General features: G+C 43.2%; 1 protein-coding gene across 8 annotated transcripts in view; it reads left to right on the top strand.

The window, feature by feature from the left end:
• Kiaa0753 (KIAA0753 ortholog) overlaps positions 1–10,595 on the top strand; it is a 50,481-nt gene that overhangs the window by 37,084 nt on the left and 2,802 nt on the right. For 5 of the 8 annotated variants that reach the window (XM_013347357.1, XM_013347358.2, XM_026780124.1 and 2 more), the window contains exons 14-18: positions 443–532; positions 3,675–3,860; positions 4,885–4,966; positions 7,591–7,711; positions 8,116–8,340. In XM_013347357.1, the coding sequence (XP_013202811.1) occupies positions 443–532; positions 3,675–3,860; positions 4,885–4,966; positions 7,591–7,711; positions 8,116–8,340 (704 nt within the window). Of the gene's footprint in view, positions 1–442; positions 533–3,674; positions 3,866–4,884; positions 4,967–7,590; positions 7,712–8,115; positions 8,341–10,595 lie in introns of those variants that run through there. The other 3 variants (XM_013347359.2, XM_013347360.2, XM_013347361.2) reach the window with 3 other exon arrangements.

The following is a 10,595-nucleotide window of genomic DNA, read 5'->3' on the forward strand; positions in this document are numbered from 1 at the left end:
CCTTGATGGACCTACCCTGGAAATAGAAGCCATGCTGTTTTCAGGCTTCTAGATGAGGTCATGTAAGAATATTATGATCGTAGTTGTTTGAATGGCATTCTGAGTCTAGGAAGTTATAGGATTATTGACCTCAGAGGGCTCCTAGAGGTGGAGTTGTGCAATGCCCTCATTTGACTCCTGAAAGAAAATACAGCACAGGCAGGTTGAATGACTTGCAAAGCAGCACATAGCTACTCTGGCAGTGTTTACAAAGTTGAGTGATTACAAACTGCCTGGAGCACCAAGGACAACACATGGCATTTGTTTTCCCCAGGACCAAGTGCTCTAATTGCTGCCAAAAGCATATTATAGCTGAATAGTTCCACACAAGTTATTTTGCAACATGACTTATTCCGAGTTGTACATTGTTATAATCTGTGAATGCATTTGTCCTTTTTAATAGAGAGTTAATTCTTCTGTGGAAACAAATAGTCATTTGAAGGATCGTCTGTCACCAAGCTCAGCAGCAGCAGCATCCCAGCCTGCCGAACAGGTGTGTGGTGTTGGGATTCTGGTCTTATTACATGCTAATGTCTCCAGTCAAAGGAAAATGATATGCAGATTACTTTGCAAATACTACATTATCCTACTCAAGGAGAGTGAAAACTCATTTTCATATGTGACATGTTAATTCTTAGAGTGTATATTTAGTTCTGTGTCTAAAGGGGCCTTGCACACAGCTCACAGACATCTCTAGAGCCACAGGTTTTTGTTGGTGCACTTTTATCTCTCCCCATAATGACAGAGTGTAGATAAACTGTAGCCCTGAATGTTGATGGCCTAAGGCAGAAGACTAGCTCCTTCATTTCTTTCTCATCCAGCCTACTTTGGCTCATTACTGGCCTAATTTCCTTTCTTTTTAAGGCTTAATGTTTTTGTTAAGCAAGCAAGTTTTGAGTACCCAGTACATGACCATGGTCCAACAGAAAAGAAAGAAGGTCCAAGGAAGAAATGAAAGCATTTGATGAAAATAAAAACCTCTTTTGTTGTTGTTCAGGCTAATCTTCCTCTGGAGGATTTGCTTTTAATGTTTAGGGGACTGTCCCTGTCTACCTGACCTTAGGGATTTTTAATGTTTAGGGGACTGTCCCTGTCTGCCTGACCTTAGGGACTTTAGAGTAGAAGGTGCAAGTTGCATTCCTTTAGTCCTCTAAACGTTGAGAAAAGGTACTTGCTCTTCCAGACAGGTAACAGGCAGAGAGTATAAAGGAGTTAGGAGGAAGCAGGAGTGGCAGGAGTGGCATTGCAGTAGCCCAGTGGCCTTGGGAGCAAGAAGACTGTAGGTCAAGACTGTTCAACCAACGTCATTATTGAGCAGGGTTTTAGCTGTATTTCATTGTTGCCATTTTTTATGTTATTATTTTGTGTTGGAATCCCATGTGAGGTCAAGCTACTAGGATAGGAACTAAGCCATCATTGTTCATTATAGTCTCAGATGTGTCGATGGCTTGGTGGTTTTTGTGTCTCATGGCCACTAAAAGCCCCCTTTAGACTCCCATTGAAGTAGTGGGCTAACACCTAACCTAGGAAAGCCGCTCTATAAAGCATTTCAATATGAAAGGAAAATGAAATGGATTACTAACAGTAAAGCAGACATATATAAATATTATGAGTAAAACAGGCTTTTATGTGCAAATTAAATTATCTTTAATACAATTGTTTGAAAGATAAAATCCAGCTCTTGTTTAGAATTCTGGGATGTTGGAAACATTCTCATTGCAAGGAGTTTTTCAGGCTATACATCAATAACCAGTGTTAAAAATAATCAGACAGCTAATGACTGCTGAGAGAGGGAGAATTAGTCTTTCCCAGGGATGAGCACCCTAACTGATAATCTGTTGAAGACCAGCTTCGACAAAACTCATTCCAGGGTAGGAGCGTGAGGATTAGAATTAAGCAAGAAGAACAGAGAGATATGAGAAATAAGAGACAGAAACACAGTACAGCCTTGGGAGGGCCAGTCAGTAAATGTTTATTTTTTACATGATTACATATTTCACACCGAAGGGGGAGGAAGGAGGCAACAGACTTTATTGACACGATATAAGGAATAGACTTGAATTCTCTGATCTTTGGTCCAGGTGGAGCAGATCCACCTCTAACCCAAAATACTAAGTAACCACACTCTAGGTCAGCATCTCTTGTCTACACCTGTTGACAGCAACTTTGAGAGAGCAAAACTAAGTTCAAACTCTGTGCCCTCCAGTCAAGGTGGAACAGGCTCACAACTCTGTGGGTCCTCACAATACAAAATAGTCAGCCCTGAAGTCATATCCACACAAGCAACACAAAGAGTCTTCAGCAGGTTGTGTTTATATAGGTGTGTGTGTGTAACAATAATAAAGAAATAAAGGCTAGCACTTTGAGAGAGAGTAAGAGGGGAGTGTGGGAGGGATTGGATGGAGAAAAGGGACGGGGCAAGTTATGTAATTGTATTTTAATGAAAACATTTTTTAAAAATTAGAGTTTGAGGCCAGCCTGGTCTACAGAGTGAGTTCAGATAGTCAGGACTGTACAGAGAAACCCTGTCTTGAAAAACAAAGAAGAGAAAGAAGACAAGCCCAGAGAGGCTGAGTAAACTTATCCAGAGTTGAAGGGCAGAACCAGTCTTTTTTTTTTTTTTTTTTTTTGGTTTTTCGAGACAGGGTTTCTCTGTGGCTTTGGAGCCTGTCCTAGAACTAGCGCTGTAGACCAGGCTGGTCTCGAACTCACAGAGATCTGCCTGCCTCTGCCTCCCGAGTGCTGGGATTAAAGGCGTGCGCCACCACCGCCCGGCCAAGGAATCAGTGACACTTTTTTTTTTTTATTTTTTAAATTTTTTTTATTTTTTTGGTTTTTCGAGGCAGGGTTTCTCTGGTTTTGGAGCCTGTCCTGGAACTAGCTTGTGTAGACCAGGCTGGTCTCGAGCTCACAGAGATCTGCCTGCCTCCGCCTCCCGAGTACTGGGATTAAAGGCATGCGCCACCACTGCCCGGCTCAGAACCAGTCTTTACTCCCAGGAATGTCTCATTCTTTACCCAGAAGATAATAATTTTTTCCTAAAATGCAGATCAGATTATAGATCTATATTAGGATCAAGAAAAAATAGTTGGGTGTGATGAGAGAAGTCTTTAATCCCAGCACTTGGTAGGGAGAGGCAGGAGGATCTCTGTGAGTTTGAGGCTGGCTTGGCTCTAAAAGTGAGTTCCAGGACAGCCAGGGCTATGTAGAGACCCTGTCTCGAAAGAAGAGAGAGCGAGCGCACATTGGAGAAATGCTTTGCACACTATAAAGTACTTTGTTCATTTAAAGCACACAAAGTCAGGAGAGAATGTTCTCTACCACCTAGAATGTGTGATGTATAAAATAGGGTACATTTCCTAAACGTGGCCGAAGAGATACATGCTCTCCCAGTCAGCAAGGCAGTTGAAATGGTTGGTTGTCAATAAGGCACTGCTTGGTCATGCAGTCACTTAAGCGGCTGAGAAGAATTGTGTTGGCTTGTGCTTTTGTTACGTGCTGACCGAGAAGTTGTTCTGGCATGGGATCTCTGCCATTTGGATCACTGTGCTTTGGAGTTCTAATGACTAACAATAATCTTTAATTTTTTGGTCCTCTTTTATTACCTTTTCACCCTTTCTACCTTCATTTTGTAGGCTTCAGGTGTCAGTTATGCGTCCAGAAATGTTCATCAGCTGGACGACTGTTTGGAAGATGCTGCTCATGAGCTAAGGGCCATGACTCAGAATAAGACCTTGGAGTTAGAAACTTCAGCCACATTGGGGAACAGAAAGGACAGCCCTGATCTAGAGACCATGATGCTCCGGATGGAGGAAATGGAAGTAAGGTCTGGGCCTGCTGGTCTGTTTTGCCAGTGGGGGTTCACCTCTGCTCTTGATTGTGCTGCTGACACTCAGTATGACAGAGCCACAGGGTCCTACTTTTAAATCCAAGCTCTCTTTGCCAACTAAGTACCTTGGTTCAGTCACTTACCCTGTCTAATAAGTAGGTTTTTTGAGAGTAGAAGAAGATATAAAGTATTTAGCAAACATAACCTAATAAGTGGTCCATACTGTTACCACTCTGTTAACAGAGACTTGAATTCCAAAACCATAGATTCCAGGACTTGCTCCCACAGTTTGGGCCATTGACTTTTGCATCCATAATTTATAGACACCATTCAGTTGCCTCTTCTACCTTGCTGTAGTGACCCTGTCAAACACAGATGTCCTTACCCTCTTTAATTTCCAGACTAGTACTTTTAGAATGACTCCCTTTTCTTACAAACTTTTAGACCTCAGATAGGAACCATCCCACTGGATTATTCAAGAACAGGAAACCAAAGTGCAGTGATCAAATGGTGTGGTCAAGGTCATAAATGCTGAGAGAGCTGGAGCACCCTGTTTGGGTCTGACCCCACACTCAGCATTTTTGCCTTAGTTACATCATGATTAACTCAATTCTTCCTCATTACTAAATAGGAAATTATAAAGAAGATAATTTTTGGTGGTTTTTGAAAATTTAAAGACATACCGTTTGTCCTATTCTTAAATTGCTTCCCCTCTCTTGGAGTAACTGCCTAGACCTGAGCTATCCTCAGCAGTAGAAAGAGCCAGCATATGTCTGCTGAAACACAGGTGGTCCGTAGAAGGACAGGGGACATGTGTCTGCCATCACAGCAGGCTCTAGGGATAAGCTAGCCAAGGTGCAGTCGTGTTAGTCACACAGTTTCTCCTAGGCTTCCCTCATGAGCTGCTCACTTCCTGTTCTCATCAGTGTCCGTCTGCTGAGCTGTTCCCGCACTTACTACTTCTGGTTTATAATGAAACTTACTCTTTCTCATAAATAAAACTTTCTTTTTTAAAGAAATACCAGGAGACAGTTCGCCAAAGATATAATAAAATTGTTTACGCTGACCCTCACTTATGGATGCACGAAGAGAGAAATGGTAGGTGTTTTTCCCCAACCCTCAATATTTTACTCTGAAAAATTTCAAACATACTGAAAGGTTGAGAAAAACTGCCAATAATGACCAGAATCCTGACTTGTAACTGTAAGGTTACCATGCCACTGTTTAGCCTCTGCACCCAGTTCATCCCAGAATCCTGACTTATAACTGTAAGGTTACCATGCCACTGTTTAGCCTCTGCACCCAGTTCATCCCAGTTTTGCATTTCAGATGTAATTCAAGGTAAACTGTAAAGTATTTAAAAGGAAACCACCAGATAACCATGCGTTTGACTCCACATATGTGGCATCAGCTTGAGGTTCTTACTTATTTATGGTATTGTTTTGCTTTTCTGAGGTCAGATTTATTTAAGGAACAGGGAGATGGCTTAGTGAGAGACTGAAACAGGAGAATTGACAGGAACTCCCAGGGCCAGCTAGCCTGGCATAGGCAGCAAGAGAGACCCGAGTGGGCTGGAGAGATGGCTCAGTGGTTAAGAGCATTGCCTGCTCTTCCAAAGGTCCTGAGTTCAATTCCCAGCAACCACATGGTGGCTTACAACCATCTGTAATGAGGTCTGGTGCCCTCTTGTGACCTTCAGGCAAACAAGCAGAAAGAATATTGTATATATAATAAATACAAAGTGGAAGGCCCTGACTGGCATCTAGTGTTGTCCTGACCACCAGGCATGCTCCATGCCATGCCAGTGCCTGCATTCTTACACCTTCCCCATCTCTGTCTGTCTGTCTGTCTGTCTGTCTGTCTGTCTCTCTCTCTCTCTCTCTCTCTCTCACACACACACACACACACACACACACACACAAATTCACAAATTTATTAACTAGAAAAATATTTGCATGTAACACACAGATCTTAACTGTGTCTTTTGAGGAGTTCTGACAGATCTGTTTCTTACCCAAACTCCTGTCTAGATGTAGCATACATGGTTGCAGCAGAAATATCTCCTATGTCCTTCCCAGTCACTTTAGGCAATACTACTTTTCAGCCTTTTTGACTATCTAGAGGTTTGAGTAAGTGCAAGCTCTTGTTGGAGAATGTGTTCTTGTCTAGACTCTTCCAGTTAACATAGCATGTTATAGTTCATTGTTGCTGATTTTCTGTTGCTACTATAGCAAATAGAAGCTTAGAACACTTCTCACCCACAACTTACTGAATCAGAACACATTTAGTCTCTATTGCTTGAGTCAGAAAGCTGGAAATGAGTCTCAAAGAGAAGTGAAGATTCTGGTAGGGCTGGTTCCTTCTAGACGCCTAGATGATGGTCTGTTCTGTACTGCTCTCCCAGTTTCTATGGCTGCCTCCATTCCCCAGACTGGCCTTGTTATCCAGAGTCTTTTTCTATGGTATGTTTCAGCCGCCTTTCCTCCAGTAGTCAGGCCTTCCTTTGTTTGCCTATTGTAAAGACACCTGTAATCACATATACAGATTACTCTGCCCACCCATGTCAAGATCCTAAAGTCCCTTCTGCGATGGAGGTAACACAGAATCCAACTATTGATTGTGAACATCTTGGGGTCCATTTACCTTACTAGCTATGCCTCCTCCCTCTCCTTATTCCCCTCCCCCTTTGTTCCTGAGAAGTATTCCTTGGAATGTCCATACTACATTTGCATGTTTGCCAGTGTATTTGTTTTCATCTAGTTTGAGGCTATTAAGAATAAAGTGCAGGTGCTGGAGAGACGGCTCAGTGGTTTAGGGCATATGGTGCTCTTGCAGAGGACCTGGGTTCAGTTCCCAGCACCCATATGATGGCTGACAGTAGTCTGTAACTCCAGTTCCTGGAGATCTGGGTCTCTCTCTGACCACTGAGGCAGCGGGCTCACAGTATACATACCTACAGGCAGGCAAACCCTTAAATAGAAGTAAATACATCTAAAATTTATTTTAATAAAGCAAATAATGAATCTAAAAAAAAAGCCTGGTGACAGATTTCTGTAATCTAAAGCTGAGGCAGGAAAATCAAGAGTTCTATCTTGGGTGGCATATGAATTCCAGGCTAGCCCTGCACAGACCCTGTCTTAAGTAAATCTGCCATAAACATATTAATATGTAGTCTTTGTGTGGACCATCAGTTTTTATTTCTCTTGGATAAATACCTAAGAAGTAGACTTGCCAGGTCATGTGCTAGGTGTATCAAACTTTATAAAAACCTGCCAGACTGTTGCCAAGGAGCTGAGCCATGTCCACTCCTGTGTCCATTGAGTTGCCCGTGCTTGCCTCCAGCAGTGTCAGCCTTTTACACTGTGTCCTCGTAATGGATCTGGCAGGAGGATTGGTATTTCTTAGTAGTTCATTTTCACCACCTTTTAATACATTTAAGCTTTATTATTACCTTTAATTGTGGGTGTGTGCCTGCAGGGATGGGAGGTGGGGGTGCCCAAAGATGCAGGTACCCAACCACTTGCAGATCTAGCGCTAGAGAGAAATTCAGCATCTTTGGGCACCCCCACCTCCCATCCCTGCAGGCACACACCCACAATTAAAGGTAATAATAAAGCTTAAAATGTCTTAGTGTGTGAGAAAGATGGCTATGATATCCTCAGAGTTCGTTAGCTACTACCACACATTTTTGACATCAGTCATTTTATACCTGTCCCTTCTAGGCCAGAACAACCCAACAGTAAGTGAAAGACCTTTGGCTCCCCATCCAATCAAGATCACTAAGAAAGCAACTCCCAAGGACCCAGCCGTGAACATCTTGTTAGAGAGGCCCTGCAATGCCAAGTAAGTGACAGTGACACTGTGGCTTTTCTAGTTGGTGGCATTGGGTGTGGTTCGCATGTGACAAAAGTTGTTTGGAGCAAGTTCTTGCAAACTCTGATGGATCAGTAAGACGGTGGTTCTGTGGTTGGCATTGAACGCTAGCATTGTAAGGAAGCCTCCGGCACCTGGCAGTTTAGCTGGCTTTCACTATGGCATATATGATTGTGCTGACACTCAGTGTGAGCTTTATTTCATGTACAGAGCAGGAATGTCTGCAGTGTTGAGGACTAATGTGGTAGAAAGAAGTGGGAAGCGATGGCACGATGCTGGATTTTGTTCAGTGTGAGGAGGGCAGGCCATCGTGGTGCAGGAACAGCTCGCTCTTGCTTACATGTGAATGCTTTCGTCCTCTCACGTGTCCTCAGCTCACTGGATGAAAGTGTGGGGACAGAGGAGGAATCAGAGAGAAGGGAGGCCCGCTTTCCCTCCGCTGGAGAAGATCTACAACAGAAGGGAGGCCGGACTCCCCTCTTTGTTCCACCACGGATGCGGCATAGCATTGGTGATTACTGTAGCCGATTTGAGCAATTCCTACGAATTATATCTCATGAGGCTATAGGCTCCTTCAACCCATGGCTAATAGCTGAAAGGTTAGTAAAATTTCTGTCTCTGCTTACAGGCCAAGGACCAAATTTTAGACTTGAAGAGGATCTGGAGAAAGGACTAGCTGAGGTCTTAATCTTTGCTTTGGGGTTGTAGTGGCCTCTCATGGGTGGCGTGCAGCCTCTTCTGTGAACCGCTCTTCTTCAGATGCGCCCTGCAGTCTCCTCTTGGGCAGACTATCAGTCTGAGACCAGGGTGCCATAAAATGTTGTAGGCTGACTTGAAACAACAAGAATGTCTTTTCACAGTCTGGAGGATGGGCATTATCTAAGATCAAAGTATCTGATGGGTGTCCCCTTCCTGACTGGCTGACAGCTGCCTTCTTACTCTGTCCTCTAGTGACAGAGGTCCTCTGTCTCTTCCTCTTGGGGCACTATTCCCATCATGAGGACTCTACCCTTATGACCTCATATGGACATCATTACCTTCCAGGCTGAGGCTATCATACTGAGAGTTAGGGCGTCAATGTATGAATACAAATACTCAAGTTAGGGCTGATTTCTTCTTGATGCCGTTGTTGAGGATTGCACTCCATAAGAGAGTACAAGTATTGCTGGGCAAGAAATGGCCAGTATCAAATGCTCCTGTGTGAGACACATGGGCCTTGATGAGCAGCTAGCTTCTGACTGCACTATTCTTCCTGCGCCTCTCTTCTCGGCCTCCAGGTACCTCCTCCAAGTACTGCTGTATAACAAAATGCAAGGCATTTTTTATCATTGAGCAAAATAGTAGATTACCTGTATTTTCTTAAATTTTAATCATTTTATTTTCATTCATGAGCTTTTGACATCATGTACTGCTTCTCCTTAGGTAGTTAGAGCCCATGTGCTGCCCTGGGCAAGGTGTGTGCTAAGGAAGGAGACTTAGGGCTTCAGGGAACCTGGATTCCAACATAACACATCCAGAAATATGGGAAAGCCATTCAAAAAGAATTGCCTTTGAGTATAGGAAGCAGCCAGTCCAGATTGGTAGTGGAAGACAGGTCAGGAAGAATGCTACTCTGAGGCAGAGTGAAGAGAGTTGGAAGGAAATCCCATGTCATATGTGACCTGCTGTGCTGTGAATGAGAAGTGCCCTGTGTACCCCTCATGGTTTAGTGGAGAAGCAGGATAGGAATATAGAGACAGAAACAGATACAAAGACTGGTCACTTCCAGAAATACCATATTTCTGCTTCCAGAAATGACACGCCTGGTGATTGAACCATTTCTCCCCTGAGGATAACTGTTAATAGAAAAGCTGGATTAAAAATAAAATGTATACTCTTGAAGGCATCTAGATACCAACTAGGTAATGAAGAATAACTAGGTCAGGACCCTGGAGAAGACAGGTGCTCAGTCCACATATGGTGCTGGATGGTTCATTGTGGAGGGCAGCACGTCACAGCCTCCTCATGTCAGAAGACAGAGGTGGAACCCAGTGGTGCCAAGCTACTGCCTTAGTAAAGTTTCTCTACTTCGTTGTTTGTGGTGCTGGTTTTGAACCCAGGACCTTATAGATTCTAGGCCAACCCTCTTCTGCTGAGCTACATTCCCAGACCTTGTATTACTTGGGATTGAGACCTTGGAAGGTTGCATTCTCTGTAAATTAGGTGACCTGGATATATAGGTCTTCTTCCGAACTTTACTCACAGCCACATCTCCCAGTTGCTGAAGTGATTCCAGATACTCTTGTTCCTGAGGCTCTAGATGTAAACAAACATAATTTTTTCTTTGGAAAAAATCATATCTTTATGGGAGACTTAATTTATTCTATAGTTTTCAAAACAGTGTCTAGCTTATAGTGAAAGTAGCCAGGCAAGAGAGAGACAATAGCAGCAGCTCGTCCACAACAGCTCCAAATAGCAAAGCTGTTGACAGACTCAAATAATTGCCTGTGTGGTTACGGACATAAAAGACACAACTTAGAATCTTGCCAGAGGACTGGGAGCTAGTCAAAATCCGAACATACATCTAAGGATAAAAAGGAGACTTTCTGAAATGAGGAATGTACTGGATAGGCTCAATAGCAAATTAGATACAGAAGAGAAACTTGGAGGCTTGGAATGTGGAAATACATATTTATCTCCAGAGCAGTATAGAAAGGCAGCATTAAAGGTGAAAGGTAAAGACAGGAGGGTCGAACACAGAAGAGCAAGAGTGTGGTCTAATATATGTAAGGGTGTGGTCTGATATATGTAAGGGTGTGGTCTGATATATGTAAGGGTGTGGTCTGATATATGTAAGGGTGTGGTCTGATATATG

This window comes from Microtus ochrogaster, chromosome 7, assembly GCF_000317375.1.
Source record: "Microtus ochrogaster isolate Prairie Vole_2 chromosome 7, MicOch1.0, whole genome shotgun sequence".
Classification (NCBI taxonomy): domain Eukaryota; kingdom Metazoa; phylum Chordata; class Mammalia; order Rodentia; family Cricetidae; genus Microtus; species Microtus ochrogaster.